Source organism: Oncorhynchus nerka, linkage group LG23, assembly GCF_034236695.1.
Source record: "Oncorhynchus nerka isolate Pitt River linkage group LG23, Oner_Uvic_2.0, whole genome shotgun sequence".
NCBI classification, from domain to species: domain Eukaryota; kingdom Metazoa; phylum Chordata; class Actinopteri; order Salmoniformes; family Salmonidae; genus Oncorhynchus; species Oncorhynchus nerka.
This window is the reverse complement of record NC_088418.1, coordinates 24,639,742-24,655,811: the sequence shown is the minus strand read 5'-3', so window position 1 is coordinate 24,655,811 and position 16,070 is coordinate 24,639,742. Positions and strand designations below refer to the sequence as shown.

Genomic DNA, 16,070 nt, shown 5'->3' with positions numbered 1-16,070 from the left:
GCTCTCATAGGTATTACCTTCTTACCACAATCCGTTGTGCTCTTACGGATAATGCCTCGTTACATCCAATGCATCTACACCCTAAACTTGGCTGTTGCGTTTGTGTGTGATTAAAGGCATCCGGTTAGGAGGATCACTGCACTGTATCACTGATCTGATCTTTATATTTTAAGGATATGTAGATCAACCAACCTTAATGATATCAATATGCAGTATCTGCTTTAACCTGATGCTTGTGACCAAGCCTTCTCCTAGTATGTGTCAGCAGTGTACTACTTGAACATGGGGTACTGTAATGCAGTACTGTATGAGGCAAGCTACTGTAGCTCATTAGCCAGATAAACTTATTTTCAATAAGAATCGAAGCAAGCAAACCAGCACATTACTTTCTCAGTATCCTTCTAATACAAAGAAACTTGATATCAGTGGAATCCACACATGATTTGACCAACATACAACTATCAACAGTTATCCAAGTTGTTTTCATCCATCTCTAGACCATTATAATACCAGTATATGGAGGTTTTGAATGCAGAATATGGTACAATATTATGGATAATTGAGGCAGTTTGGTTTAAGGTCATGTGTGCTGCTGTGGTAGTTTTCACTGGCTGTTATCTTTCATTGATAAAATGGTGCCAAGCTTCAGCAGTTAAGTTTCCAAATCCAGACCAGAGGTTGTACCAATACAGCTTTACAAAAAAATAATTGTAAAAAATTAACAAAGAGGCTATTTTTCTCTGGGTCACCAAGAAACAAATGAAAACTAAATTTAATGTAAATATGGATAGTTTATATTAAAGTCCTCATTAATTATTTCATGATGTATTGTACTTTTTAAATGTTCTGAACTGAACCATTTTCTATTGTATATATTTTGGTTTTATTTTGTACTGTTCATTGTATTTGCTTTAATTTAGGAACAATACGAATAAAGAACAATACTGTGGAAATGTCTCATCATCCCACCGCTATATTTATTATACGAGCCACCTTGTACATACACTACATTATCAAAAGTATGTGGACACCTGCTCGTCGAATATCTCATTCCAAAATCATGGGCATTAATATGGAGTTGGCCCCCCCTTTGCTGTAATAGCAGCCTCCACTCTTCTGGGAAGGCTTTCCACTAGATGTTGGAACATTGCTCCGGGGACTTGCTTCCCTTTAGCCACGAACATTAGTGAGGTTGGGGACTGATTTTAGGTGATTAGGCCTGGCTCGCAGTCAGCTTTCCAATTCATCCCAAAGGTGGGGTTGTGGTCTGGGCCCTGTGGAGGCCGGTCAAGATCTTCCACACCGATCTCAACAAACCATTTCTATATGGACCTCACTTTGTGCACGGGGGCATTTTCATGCTGAAACAGGAAAGGGCCTTCCCCAAACTGTTGCCACAAAGTTGGAAGCACAGAATCGTCTAGAATTTCATTGTATGCTGTAGCGTTAAAATTTCCCTTCAGTGGAACTAAGGGACCTAGCCCGATCCATGTAAAACAGCCCCAGACCAATATTCCTCCTCCACAAAACTTTACAGTTGGCACTATGCATTGGGGCAGGTAGCGTTCTCCTGGCATCCACCAAACCCAGATTTGTCCGTCGAACTACCAGATGGTGAAGCATGATTCATCACTCCAGAGAAACATTTCCACTGCTCCAGAGTCCAATGGCGGCGAGCTTTACACCACACCAGCCGATGTTTGGCATTGCCGACGTTAGGCTTGTGTGTGGCTGCTCAGCCATGGAAACCCATTTCATGAAGCTTCCAACTAACAGTTATTGTGCGGACGTTGCTTCCAGAGGCCGTTTGGAACTCAGTAGTGAGTGTTGGGCCTACACGCTGAGCTCGTGTGGCCTACCACTTCGTGGCTGAGCCATTGTTGCTCCTAAACGTGTCCACTTCACAATAACAGCACTTACAGTTGATCAGGGCAGCTCTAGCAGGGCAGAAATTTGACAAGCTAACTTGTTGGAAAGGTGACATCATTTGACAGTGCCACGTTGAATGTCACTGAGCTCTTCAGTAAGGCCATTCTACTGCCAATGTTTGTCTATGGAGATTGCGTGGCTGTGTGCTTGATTTTATACACCTGTCAGCAACGGTTGTGTGGCTGAAATAGCCAAATCCACTAATTTGGGGCGGCAGGGTAGCCTAGTGGTTAGAGCGTTGGACTAGTAACCGGAAGGTTGCAAGTTCAAATCCCCGAGCTGACAAGGTACAAATCTGTCGTTCTGCCCCTGAACAGGCAGTTAACCCACTGTTCCTAGGCCGTCATTGAAAATAAGATTTTTTTCTTAACTGACTTGCCTAGTAATTTTTTTTTTTTTTTTAAGGGGTGTCCACATACACTATATATACAAAAGTATCATCAAGTGGCACTACACATTGTGGGTACATGGGGTGAGTTAACCAAGCACCAGATGCTAACTAAATACTGTTTAAAGATTTAATTTTGAAGTTTATTTGCACGTTACACTGTAAAACTAGACATACCGTAAAGACAAAACACTACTGCAATAATGTTGAGGTAGCCTGACATTCTTTCATCCCAGTCATATTCTCTATTGTTAAATTAAAGGCTTTACAAGGTAGTTTTCTGAAGAAAAAAAGTTTACTTGGTCCTCTGTCTCTTAGCTGGCCTGTCATTGGTCTCCGGGTCTGACTTATTGGGAAGGCTGTTCTCTAGATTCACATCCTTCAGCAGGGGGAGCTGCAGCTGATTGGCTACCGCCCATGCCCACAAACACAGCTCCACCCTATGGGGGGTCCAGTCCCGCTCGCTGTCCACTGAGGAAGATGGAGGCGGGTCAACAAACAACGTCAGCATAGATTACGGCATGGGGTTACCACATCCCGGGTATAGTTTCCCCCCTTTCTGTCTCTTACACACACACACCAGGAGGAAGCCTAATGCACATGGAGCAAAACTACAATGTTGCAGATAGATAATATTTGGACCCACTAAATATGTATCCACAAATGTGCATCACACACACACACACACACACACACACTTGCTATTTCACCTTTGTTAAGTGTTTGTGTGTGTGTAGCCATCTTGTTCAGGTAGAGAGCATAGTGCCTGGGTGTGTACTGGATGGGCCCCAGTCCAGGGATACTTCCAACGGCCTCGTCGGCCATGAATGCAGCCTGCTCGGGAGCTCCTGCTGCCAATACAGCTGGAACACAAAGGCCAGTCAAAGATAGTCCAAGTTAAACTGTGCCCCTTACCAGATCGCTGTAGTTTCCTGAATATTAACTATGCTTTAACAGAGTGTTGGGAACCTCCGTCCTGCATTGTGAGCTTTGTATATGAGATTGATATGCCTAAATAATTTTTTCCCATTAAGGTGACTGAACCAACATTGTCTAGGTTACTTTTTTTCTACTCTTGAAAGGAAGAAAACATGTCAGCCTTCTCGGTCTTGTCAGTCTTAAAAATTGCCTAAAAAGTGTTTTCTCATTCTGCGAACCAGACAGACGGCCCCTGGGTTCTGCTAACCTGAGGCGGTGGCTGGGCCCAGGGCTTTGAGAGAGCTGAGTTCTGTGATGGCTGCCTGGACGTCAGGGAGGAGACTGAAGGCCTTTCTAGAGCACTTCTCCACCATCTCATCACTGTTCGAGGCCACGAGCTGCTGCAGCCGCGGACGGAACTTCCCCCTCTGCAGGTGACAAGACATTTCACAACCAGTCAGGGAGCAGGGAGTTTAAAGAGATTTCTTTGGTCATGGACAGTAAGGAAAGTATAGTTACTAGAATTTTTTATTTTATTTTAATTTCAAATTATTACCTGGAATATCAGAAACATTCACTTACTACTTAGTCAATAAAGCTATGCATCTATCTGCACTACTTACAGTGAGCTTCCACTCCATCAGTTTCACCAGCTCTGGTTGGGTGACGTATTTATAAGCACGCCCAGCGATGGCTACAGGCAGCTCCTCTTGATACCTGGCCAGAGACGAGGCTCAGACTAAATATCCCATGTTTACTTACATCAATCAAAAGGCATGCATAAATGTCATTGAAGGATTCCCCGTCCTGGTAAATTGAAAGCTCAAATCTATGTGTGTTTATGTTAATTAATGTGACAGACTGACTGTAGTTGTGATGATAGTCTGCTCTTCATTGATACCTGGTAATGGGATCATATATGTGCCACACTTACCATTTATCCAAGGGAAGCAGTTTTCCAGACTTCTTGCCCTTCCCAAGGGACTTGGCCTCCACTACCTCCCAGTATTTCCCATATAACTTTCTCCAGACAGCTGGGTCTTCGCAGGTGAATAGTGCTCCACTCATTGCTTTATAAAGGGTTAATGGGCCAAAACCATCTCAGACCTGAGTGGACATTACACAGGGGAATGTTGTTATTCCTCAAAACTCCTGAGGGAGGAGGGCCTTTTCCCCTGACACACTGCAGATGGCAGCTGCTATCTAAACCTTTATATACATTGGAGAACAGAACAAGCCTCATTCTCAGTTCACAGTTCAATAGGCCTACTCTCTGTTTTGATATTCATTCTGGCCCAAAATAGCCTATTCAATAGATATAGGTGCATGAACTGAAACTGTATGGGAAGAACAAGAAACATGCATTCAGCTGCGACTTCAAAGTCATGATGTCAGAATAATAAAAGGTAGAAAAACACTTACCATCCACGTGTATAGAACAGTAATAAAATGTTACAAAACAAAGTATGAAGGATGAATGAATTCCTTTCAGAACATGTACTTCCGTTTTGTTATGCTTGTTTTCGCTAGATTCATGGTAATAACAGTTACAACTTCCGGTTCTCCAGTGCAGTGAACAACATTTTTTTTTTCAAAAGCAAGGTCAGTCCTCCAAAATTAGCGCCAATTGTTGTGCACTGAAAACATTTATATTGGGAAATAACAGTACCTTTCTCGTCAACTAATATTTTGAACCTGCTAGTAAAATAATTAGCATCATGTCATCCGACTGCTATGTTGCAACTAACGTTAAGTACTTTAGCAAGTTAACGTTAGCTAGCAAGCTTTATAGTCAGCTCCCAGGTGATGTCTGCTTGCAAATTAGAAGACAAATGTTCCTTATTGAAATGCATTCATTGGCTGTGTCTCAGTCTTGTTGTGAGGTCATATCGAGAACGTGAACGACACAATTAATATAGCTAGGTACGTTAGCTATCCTAGCCAGATCCTAGCTAATATTTATAAACATTTCAAATGGCAGGTCGTAAACTTCCCCAAACATTGCAAAGCTCAGTGGTTACATTGTTTTCAGCAATGAATGGTCATTTTAGTTTTATGTGCCCCTCTGTTCTAATCTGCAGGAATCTGGAGAGCTGGGAGCATTAAGCAGTCCGCCATGCACTTCGGGCAAAGTGGGGTGAATATTCTCTTGAGCCATGTTATAAAAGACTATTGGGTTGTAGGTAAGTACTGTTTGTTGTAACTTGTGAATGTTTAATCTGGTTGCAGTAATTGTCTCAGCCTCAGTGACGTATCAGTGTAGCTACTCTTTAAAGATCATTTGATTTTGAAGAGTTGCAATGACAGTCAGGGTTTTTGCTCCATCTTGGACCTCAGCACCTGAACAGGAAGGGACTTTGTCTAAGTAGATACTGGTTAGGCCTAGGTACTATCAGGTTGTGGCTGGTTGGTTGGATTAAGATTAACATATACGTGTGGATGATTGTTGAAGTGGAGGATAATGACACTTTTTTCTCTGGTGACCTCTGACAGGACTGTATGAGGAGGCCTCTGTGTTTCTCTAGAGGCAGAGAGGATCGCTGCTGCTGTTTGGAGTAAGTCCATTGAAATGAATGAGAGATTACAGGGTCTTATAAATATGTGACAGACCACTGCCAGCAGCACAGCTCAAGTACCAAACTGAGCTCTCTTCATAGTAGCAGTGCCATCTTCTGGCGAAACTATGGGCATTCTTTTGGAATTTCCCAATATAATTTCCCCAACCACCCTTCTTTGTCCCCCACCAGGCCATGGAGAAGATGTCGCGGGTAACCACAGCCCTGGGCGGCAGTCCCATCAGCGGACGCACCATGTTCTGCCACCTGGACGCGCCCGCCAACGCCATCAGTGTGTGCCGCGATGCCACACAGGTGGTGGTGGCCGGCCGCAATATCTTCAAGATCTACGGCCTGGAGGAGGAGCAGTTTGTGGAGAAGCTCAACCTGCGAGTGGGCCGCAAGCCCTCGCTCAACTTCAGCTGTGCCGACGTCATGTGGCACCAGATGGAGGAGAACCTGCTGGCCACGGCTGCCACCAACGGGGCGGTAGTCACCTGGAACCTGGGCAAGCCGTCGCGCAACAAGCAGGACCAGCTGTTCACCGAGCACAAGCGCACGGTCAACAAGGTGTGCTTCCACCCCACCGAAGTCTACATGCTGCTCAGTGGCTCCCAGGACGGCTACATGAAGTGCTTCGACCTGCGCAAGAAGGAGTCCGTTAGCACCTTCTCAGGTATGTGTGTCTGTGGATAGTTCTTGCACTTTTTGAGGTTGAACCCAGGAGTAACACCTTGAGTGGAGTGTAGAAATACCTGCCTGGTTTCCCGATAGCGATGCATTTTAGGCTTACAAGTGTTTTAACGATGCATCATTCTTACAACGGCCGAAGATGTAACATGCGCTTCCCAAAACACCACGCAGAAAAAACGTTCGCTGAGTGCGTTGTTGGAGCATGTATCAATACTGATAGGAAGAAAGGCAGCACTGCTCTTTGATCCGCTTTCTCCATTCAAATCTTACCTTAACATAATAATTATTCCACAATACTGACGACAGATCAGCTCCTAGAGTTATCACCTTACGGCTGCAAAATATTGAGGTGGCTTATTCTAATGCTTACCCTATAATGCACTAAATTTCCTATTTTAATTTGGCACATCATTACGCACATGTTGTTACACATTAAATATATTGAGGCAAAATTACAGACAGTGTAGCATCGAATAGAACTCAATTGACTGAACATGAAATTGATTCCCATATGATTTAAATGTATATGCCTATGTAGGAATGCAGTTCTCAGTTTCCATTTAGAACATCTTTTTCTCCGTCACTTGCAAAGACATTGGCAACTTTGTATTTATAGTCAACTTCTTTCCGAAGTTATCGGCAGTCACAGAGAGACAGATAAACAACTTGATTCTATGTTGAGCAGAGATCTTCTGTGTATAAAGTGACGCAGAAGGGCAAAAAAAGCATCTAACGATGCTGTTCTATGAGTGGTCTGTGGCAGTTGGTAAATAACAATAGTTTTTGAAGTGCGACTTGTTTTGGGAAACGATGGTTTGGGAAACAGCTGGGTGATTTAACGATGCTCCTACGAAGGTTCTAATCATGAACTTAACCTTGAGATGCTTTTGGGAAACCAGGCCCTGCTCATGTCCAGGAATGCCTCTGGGATACAAAACAAACAGCATCGTATTAGTTACTAAATAAACAACATAGTCGCACGACATGGTAATGTACCTGGCCTGAGAACATTCCTGTTTATCAATGTTATTTTTTTCAGGTCAGTCGGAGAGTGTTAGAGATGTTCAGTTCAGCATGAAGGATTACTTTACTTTTGCTGCTTCCTTTGAGAACGGTAATGTCCAGCTGTGGGACATCCGGAGGCCTGACCGGTATGAGAGGATGTTCACAGCCCACACCGGCCCTGTGTTCTGCTGTGACTGGCACCCCGATGACAGGTAGGGAGAGGCTTTAGAGAAAGACATGTTGAAAATGCATTGATGTTTGCATTGGTTGACCATTCATCTAAAGTGCATTTTCTTTAGATACAATAATCATTCTTGCTTACAGTGTGGCTGTTGATTCACCTGAATCAACAGTAGAGGTTGACCGATTATGATTTTTCAACACCGATACCGATTATTGGAGGACCAAAAAAAGCTGATACCGATTAATCAGCCTATTTTTATTTAATTTATTTATAATAATGACAATTACAACAATACTGAATGAACACTTATTTTAACTTAATATAATATATCAATAAAATCAATTTAGCCTCAGATAAATAATGAAACATGTTCAATTTGGTTTAAATAATGCAAAAACAAAGTGTTGGAGAAGAAAGCAAAAGTGCAATATGTGCCATGTAAAAAAAGCTAACGTTCCTTGCTCAGAACATGAGAACATATGAAAGCTGGTGGTTCTTCTTAACACGAGTCTTCAATATTCTCAGGTAAGAAGTTTTAGGTTGTAGTTATTATAGGACTATTTCTTTATACCATTTGTATTTCATATACCTTTGACTATTGGATGTTCTTATAGGCACTTTAGTATTGCCAGTGTAACAGTATAGCTTCCGTCCCTCTCCTCGCCCCTACCTGGGCTCGAACCAGGAACACATGGTGGCATCCCTAAGTCTAAATATTGTTGTTACATTGTACAACCTTCAATGTTATGTCATAATTATGTACAATTCTGGCAAATTAATGACGGTCTTTGTTAGGAATAAATGGACTTCACACAGTTCGCAACGAGCCAGGCGGCCCGACCTGCTGCATATACCCTGACTGCTTGCACGGAACGCAAGAGAAGTGACACAATTTCCCTAGTTATAAGAAATTCATGTTAGCAGGCAATATTAACTAAATATGCAGGTTTAAAAATATATACTTGTGTATTGATTTTAAAGAAAGGCATTGATGATTATGGTTGGGTACATTGGTGCAACGCCAGTGCTCTTTTTGCGAATGCGCTTGTTAAATCATCACCCGTTTGGCGAAGTAGGCTGTGATTCGATGATAAATTAACAGGCACCGCATCGACACGCTAGATAAACTAGTAATATCATCAACCATGTGTAGTTAACTAGTGATTATGTTAAGATTGATTGTATTTTATAAGATAAGTTTAATGCTAGCTAGCAACCTACCTTGGCTTCTTGCTGCCCTCGCGTAACAGGTAGTCAGCCTGCCATGCAGGCTCCTCTTGGAGTGCAATGTAAGGCAGGTTGGTTAGAGCGTTGGACTAGTAACCGGAAATTTGCAAAAACAAATCCCCGAGCTGACAAGGTAAAAATCTGTCGTTCTGCCCCTGAACAAGACAGTTAACCCACCGTTCCTAGGCCGTCATTGAAAATAAGAATGTGTTCTTAACTGACTTGCCTAGTTAAATAAAGGTGTAAAAAAACAACAACAAAAACGGCCACATTCGGTGTCCAAAAATACCAATTGTTATGAAAACTTGAAATCGGCCATTCCGATTAATCGGTTGACCTCTAATCAACAGCCACTTTGCTAATGTATTGACCTCTGTCTGCAGGGGTTGGCTGGCCACTGGTGGCCGGGACAAGATGGTGAAGGTGTGGGACATGACCACCAACCGGGCCAAAGAGATCTACTGCGTCCAGACCATTGCCTCGGTGGCACGGGTCAAGTGGCGTCCTGAGAGGAAGTGGCACCTGGCCACCTGCTCCATGATGGTGGACCACAACATCTACGTGTGGGACGTCCGACGGCCCTTCATCCCCTTTGCCACCTTCGAGGAGCACAAGGACGTGACCACGGGCATCGTGTGGCGCCACCAGCATGACCCCTACTTCCTGCTGTCAGGCTCCAAGGACAGCACACTCTACCAGCACATGTTCAAGGACGCCAGCCGGCCCGTGGACAGGGCCAACCCCGAGGGGCTGTGCTTCGGCCTGTTTGGCGACCTTGCCTTCGCCGCCAAGGAGAGCCTCATCAGTGGCGACTCCAACAGGAAACCCTACCCGGGTGGCGACCGCCGCTACCCAATCTTCTTCTTCAAGAAGCCCGATCTGACGGAGCAGTTTGCCCATGTGTCCAGCGCCCTCAGCGTGTTCGAGTCGTCTCTGGAGAGCAGGCGCATGGACTGGTTTGTCAAGACGGCGCGCCTCTACCTCCTCGGCGGCAAACCCTTCGCCGAGCTGTGCGACCACAATGCCAAGGTGGCCAAGGAGCTCAACAGACCTCAGGTTGGTCAGTCTTCCCCTCAGAGATGAGCTGCATTCATTTACACATATCCAATTAAACATTGTTGTGGAACTAAGTAGAGTTTTAAGGATCACTAACAAACCTATTTCATATTTCCCCATTTGAAGGTTTCTACTACATGGACGATGCTTCGGCTCATGTTCTCAGATCCAGCGAACCTCTCGACACCTGGTCCAAATAATATCAGCAAACTGGGCAACCTTCCTTTAATGAACAGGTACTGACCACAGGCTTTACATAAAACGCATAAGCTGAAAAATAGTGTGGACAAACTAAAATCCTGTTTTTGTGTCCGCCCAAGTTTCAGTATGAAGGAGATGGGGACGGAGAGCAGGCTGGACCGTAGTAAAGGAGAGAGCAGACAGGACAACATTCACCTGGAGCCTGGGAACTCGCTCATCAACAGCAACAACGACGGTGAGAGTAAACTCTAAAAACATTCACTTGACCGAAGAAATTAATCAACATATAGGTTGTTTTTGTGAACCACATTTTACTATGATGGATGCAATAGATGAGTAAACAATACAGAGATTTGTCCCACTGCAGAGAATGAGGAGACCGAGGGGAGTGAGGGACAGGCGGAGTACATGTTTGGTGACGCTGAGCTGGATGACGATGACCTCTACTCTATGGAGCACGAAATCCAGGCCGGTGAGTCTGACCCCAACACAGGTCGTATACATTCAACACTGATGACTTGGACTCTGAGGGTGTCCAAGGGGGAGTTGGGGAAATACATTGATTTAAAAAAAAAAACATTTCCATTTCACACCTCACACTCGTACAGGTTACCCACTTGTACATGCAGTGAAACGGGATAAATATAAGCACCCCCTATTTGACCTTTGATGTAGCCAATAGCCTCCACTAACCTTATATGTCAAATGCCATTTCAATGAAGGTTACAGCCATGTTTCATAGCTAGTCTATGATCTAGGCTTAGTACTTTCTGAGCATTATTCTTCTCTCTCCGGTGTTTTCAGTGGAAGAACAGGAGTACACGCTCCCCCAGGAGGCCTTCCCGCTGCGCCACGAGATCATGGACAACCCTTCGGTCCCGGAGCACCTGCAGCAGGACAAGGCCGACTCGCCGCACGCCAGCGGCAACGAGGCGGAGGTCATGTGCCTGACGCCCATAGAGTCCCTCTCCCTGATCGCCATCTCGCAGCCGCTGTTCAGCCCCCACCTCCCTTCCCGCTTTTTTTGCCCCGTGGTCAGAGAGATGCTGAGCCACTACGCCGAGCAGGGCGACGTGCAGATGGCGGTCTCGGTGCTCATCGTCCTGGGAGACCGCATCCGCAAGGAGATCGACGACCTCACTCAGGTCAGAGCTAGGGATATAACAGTTGTCATGGTGAAGAACTGAAGCTTTCTAATAGGAATAATGTTGAGAATATGTATGGTCGGTTCCTGAACCAGAATACAAATTCAATGATTGTGTTGCATAAAATTAATTTGGATGCTCTTGAGAATTCTGAACGATTTAACATAGCTGATTTAGTTTACAAATAACTGCTTGATTGACTAAATAATGATGGAGGTTAGAGTCTTGGTAATCTGCATGTGTTCCAAGCGGACAAATATTTTGTTTATTTCTGCATGTTCTAATAATAGCGGTGACCCTATTTCAGGAGCACTGGTACATGTCCTACATTGACTTGCTGCAGCGTTTCGAGCTGTGGAACGTGTCCAACGAGGTCATCAAGCTGAGCACTTGCAGCGCCATCACCTGTCTGAACCAGACATCCACCACGCTGCACGTCAACTGCAGCAACTGCAAACGGCCCATGAGCAACAGGGGCTGGATCTGTGACCGGTATAACTTTGACCTACCTAACACAGTAAATGGTTAAGTGAAGCGTTACTAACCTAATGAGAAACAGTGCAACTAAATGGCAAATTACATATTTCTAGATACTCTCAAATCAAATGTATTTATAAAGCCCTTTTTTACATCAGCAGATGTCACAAAGTGCTACACAGAAACCCAACCTAAAACCCCAAACAGTAAGCAATGCAGATGTAGAAGCACAGTGGCTAGGAAAAACTCCCTAGAAAGGCAGGAACCTGGGAAGAAACTTAGAGAGGAGCCAGGCAAGAGGACATTTGGAAAATTGTGCAATATAGCCACTCAACTTCTTTTCCCGTTCCCCAGGTGCCACCAGTGTGCCAGTGTTTGTGCCGTGTGCCACCATGTGGTGAAGGGGCTGTTTGTGTGGTGCCAAGGCTGCAGTCATGGCGGGCACCTGGAGCACGTGATGAACTGGTTAAAGAGCAATTCTCACTGCCCGGCTGGCTGCGGACACCTGTGTGAGTACACCTGACCCTCAGCTCCACCCCCTCCCAGCCAGCTCTCTGTGAGAGGGAGAGCACCTCACCTGGCTCACACTGGCCTGGGTCTCACACTCCAGGCTGGCCTCTCCAAAGACTGGGGTCCACAGGGGGGTGGCCATGGTAGCAAGATGATTGTATTGGAAGATAGGCCGGTAAAACTGGAGTCCAATTCATTAAACCAGTCGGAGAGGAGAACGAGGGATCATGTACCTACCATATGGAGCACTGTTGAAAGTTTGAGATGAGCCCGCTGGCCTATTCAGTGCTCCCTTTGACAATGACAGAAACTCAAAGTTAAGTGAACACAATAATGTATGTGTGTGTGTATATATACAGTTGAAGTTGGAAGTTTACATACACCTTAGCCAAATACATTTAAACTCAGTTTTTCACAATTCCTGACATTTAAACCTAGTACAATTTCCCTGTTTTAAATCAGTTAGGATTACCACTTTATTTTAAGAATGTGACATTTCAGAATAATAGTATAGAGAGTGATTTATTTCAGCTTTTTTCTTTCATCACATTCCCAGTGGGTCAGAAGTTTATATAGACTCAATTAGTATTTGGGAGCATTGCCTTTAAATTGTTTAACCTGGGCCAAACGTTTTGGGTAGCCTTCCACAAGCTTCCCACAATAAGTTGGGTGAATTTTGGCCCATTCCTCCTGACAGAGCTGGTGTAACTGAGTCAGGTTTGTAGTCCTCCTTGCTCGCACACGCCTTTTCAGTTCTGCGCACAAATGTTCTATGGGATTGAGGTTAGGGCTTTGTGATTGACACTCAAATACCATTTTTTGTTCTTAAGCCATTTTGCCACAACTTTGGAAGTATGTTTGGGGTCATTGTCCATTTGGAAGACCCATATGCGACCAAGCTTTAATTTCGTGACTGATGTCTTGAGATGTTGCTTCAATATATCCACCTAATTGTCCTTCCTCATGAAGCCATCTATTTTGTGAAGTGCACCAGTCCCTCCTGCAGCAAAGCACCCCCACAACATGATGCTGCTACCCCCGTGCTTCACGGTTGGGATGGTGTTCTTCAGCTTGCAAGAATCCCCCTTTTTCCTCCAAACATAATGATTGTCATTATGGCCAAACAGTTCTATTTTTGTTTCATCAGACCAGAGGACATTTCTCCAAAAAGTATGATCTTTGTTCCCATGTGCGGTTGCAAACCAGTCAGGCTTTTTTATGGCGGTTTTGGATCAGTGGCTTCTTCCTTGCTGACCGGCCTTTCAGGTTATGTCGATTATAGAACTTGTTTTACTGTGGATATAGATACTTTTGTACCTGTTTCCTCCAGCATCTTCACAAAGTCCTTTGCTGTTGTTCTGGGATTGATTTGCACTTTTCGCACCAAAGTACGTTCATCTCTAGGAGACAGAACGTGTCTCCTTCCTGAGCGGTATGACGGCTGCGTGGTCCCCTGGTGTTTATACTTGCGTACTATTGTTTGTACAGATGAACCTGGTACCTTCAGGCTTTTGGAAATTGCTCCCAGGGATGAACCAGACTTGTGGAGGTCTACACATTTTTTTCTGAGGTCTTCTGGCTGCTTTCTTTTGATTTTCCCGTGATGTCAAGCAAGGAGGCACTGAGTTTGAAAGTAGGCCTTGAAATACATCCACAGGTACACCTCCAATTGACTCAAATGATGTCAATTAGCCTATCAGAAGCTTCTAAGCCATGACATCATTTTCTGGAATTTTCCAAGCTGTTTAAAGGCACAGTCAACTCAGTGTATGTAAACCTCTGACCCACTGGAATTGTGATACAGTGAAATAATATGTCTGTAAACAATTGTTGGGAAAATGACTTGTCATGCACAAAGTAGATGTCCTAACCGACTTGCCAAAACAATAGTTTGTTATCAAGAAATTGGTGGAGTGGTTGAAAAACAAGTGTTAATGACTCCAACCTAAGTGTATGTAAACTTTAGACTTCAACTGTGTGTGTATATATGTATATATATGTATATATATGTGTATATGTATATATGTGTGTATATGTATATATATATATGTATATATATATATATATGTATATATGTATATATATGTATATATGTGTGTGTGTACGTACATACATACACACTGTACTGTACCAGTCAAAAGTTTGGACACACGTACTCATTCAAGGGGTTTTCTTTATTTTTTACTATTTTCTACATTGTAAAATAATAGTGAAGACAGCGAAACTATGAAATAACACATATGGAATCATGTAGTAACAAAAACAAATCAAAATATATTTTATATTCTAAAAAGTAGCCACCCTTGGCACACTCAACTAGCTTAACGAGGTAGTCACCTGGAATGCTTTTCCAACCATTTTTAAAGAGTTCCCTCATATGCTGAGCACTTGTTGGCTGCTTTTCCTTCACTCTGCGGTTCAACTCTTCCCAAACCATCTCAATTGGGTTGAGGTCGGGGGGTTGTGGAGGCCAGGTCATCTGATGCAGCATTCCATCACTCGCCTTGGTCAAATAGCCCTTACACAGCCAGGAAGTGTGTTGGGTCATTGTCCTGTTTGAAAAACAAATGATAGTACCACTAAGCGCAAACCAGATGGGATGGCATATCGCTGTAGAATGCTGTGGTAGCCATGCTGGTTAAGTGTGCATTGAATTCAAAATAAATCAGTGTCTACAGCAAAGCACCATCACACCTCCTCCATGCTTCACTGTGAGAACCACCTATGCGGAGATCTGTTGACCTACTCTGCGTCTCACAAAGACACGGCGGTTGGAACCCAAAGTTTCAAATTTTGACTCATCAGACCAAAGGACAGATTTCCACCGGTCTAATGTCCATTGCTCGTGTGTCTTGGCCCAAGCAAGTCTCTTATTATTGGTGTCCTTATAGTGGTTTCTTTGCAGCAAATTGACCATGAAGGCCTGATTCACACAGTCTCCTCTGAACAGTTGATATGTGTATGTTACTTGAACTCTGTGAGGTGCTGAGATGCAGTTAATTTCACATTTCTCTGGGTCTTCCTTTCCTGTGGCAGTCCTGATGAGAGCCAGTTTTATCATAACTCTTGGTTTTTACGAATGCACTTGAAAAAACATCCAACGTTCTTGAAATTTTCCAGATTGACAGACCATGTCTTAAAGTAATTATGGACTGTCGTTTCTCTTTGCTTATTTGAGCTGTTCTTGGTCTGTATCTTCTGCATACCACCCCTAACTTGTCATAACCCAACTGATAGGCTCAAACACAAAGGAAAGAAATTCCACAAATCAACTTAAGGCACACCTGTTAATTGAAATGCATTCCAGGTGACTCCCTTATGAAGCTGGTTGAGAGAATGCCAAGAGTGTGCAAAGCTGTCAAGGCTAGCTACTTTGAAAAATCTAAAATATTTGTTTTAACACTTTTTGGGGTTACATGATTCCATGTTATTTCATAGTGTTGATGTCTTCACTATTCTACAAAGTTGACAAGTAAAAATAAAGAAAAAGTATTGAATTTGTAGACGTGCCCAAACGTTTGACTAGTACTGTATATTTGCTGAAATGTTAAACATTTTTTTATTGTGTATTGCTCAGCTGGGTGGAACAGTTTGCTCTTCTAAATGGATAATTTGTGTATGTAAATAGCGATAAAGATGTCGGTCTTGGTGATGTGGCCTTTATTCATCAAATAAGGAATCTCCAGCACTGTTTTCTATGGCAATAAAATATTTTGAAACTCAGCTGTATCATAAACCAGTCAGTGAGTGACCTTTTGAATGGGACATATTGCCATAATGCT

General features: G+C 43.6%; 2 protein-coding genes across 2 annotated transcripts; one reads left to right on the top strand and one right to left on the bottom strand.

Moving 5' to 3' along the window:
- Positions 1-2,433: 2,433 nt before the first annotated feature.
- Positions 2,434-4,757, bottom strand: zgc:112496 (uncharacterized protein LOC541336 homolog). The gene is made up of 6 exons (XM_029629428.2): positions 4,658-4,757; positions 4,170-4,342; positions 3,859-3,952; positions 3,504-3,663; positions 3,028-3,180; positions 2,434-2,788 (listed from the first exon to the last, which is right to left on the bottom strand). Exons 2-6 carry the CDS (start codon positions 4,301-4,303, stop codon positions 2,613-2,615), a joined length of 717 nt encoding a protein of 238 aa, XP_029485288.1. The 5' UTR covers positions 4,304-4,342; positions 4,658-4,757; the 3' UTR covers positions 2,434-2,612.
- Positions 4,758-4,781: 24 nt separating this feature from the next.
- Positions 4,782-16,011, top strand: wdr24 (WD repeat domain 24). Its single transcript, XM_029629427.2, has 12 exons — positions 4,782-4,837; positions 5,317-5,418; positions 5,729-5,790; positions 5,983-6,466; positions 7,523-7,700; positions 9,283-9,955; positions 10,082-10,191; positions 10,276-10,391; positions 10,524-10,628; positions 10,961-11,301; positions 11,609-11,793; positions 12,133-16,011. The coding sequence occupies exons 4-12, from the start codon at positions 5,986-5,988 to the stop codon at positions 12,299-12,301; spliced, it is 2,358 nt and encodes a 785-aa protein (XP_029485287.1). The 5' UTR covers positions 4,782-4,837; positions 5,317-5,418; positions 5,729-5,790; positions 5,983-5,985; the 3' UTR covers positions 12,302-16,011.
- The last annotated feature ends 59 nt before the right edge of the window (positions 16,012-16,070 follow it).

Coding starts and splice junctions, on each gene's coding strand:
- zgc:112496 (XM_029629428.2), bottom strand. CDS start 4,303: ATGAGTGGAGCACTATTCACCTGCGAAGACCCAGCTGTCTGGAGAAAG. Junction 3,953..4,169: donor CTGCTTCCCTTGGATAAATG/GTAAGTGTGGCA, acceptor GTCTCTGGCCAG/GTATCAAGAGGAGCTGCCTG. Junction 2,789..3,027: donor CACACAAACACTTAACAAAG/GTGAAATAGCAA, acceptor CATCTTCCTCAG/TGGACAGCGAGCGGGACTGG.
- wdr24 (XM_029629427.2), top strand. CDS start 5,986: ATGGAGAAGATGTCGCGGGTAACCACAGCCCTGGGCGGCAGTCCCATC. Junction 7,701..9,282: donor GACTGGCACCCCGATGACAG/GTAGGGAGAGGC, acceptor CTCTGTCTGCAG/GGGTTGGCTGGCCACTGGTG. Junction 11,302..11,608: donor AGATCGACGACCTCACTCAG/GTCAGAGCTAGG, acceptor ACCCTATTTCAG/GAGCACTGGTACATGTCCTA.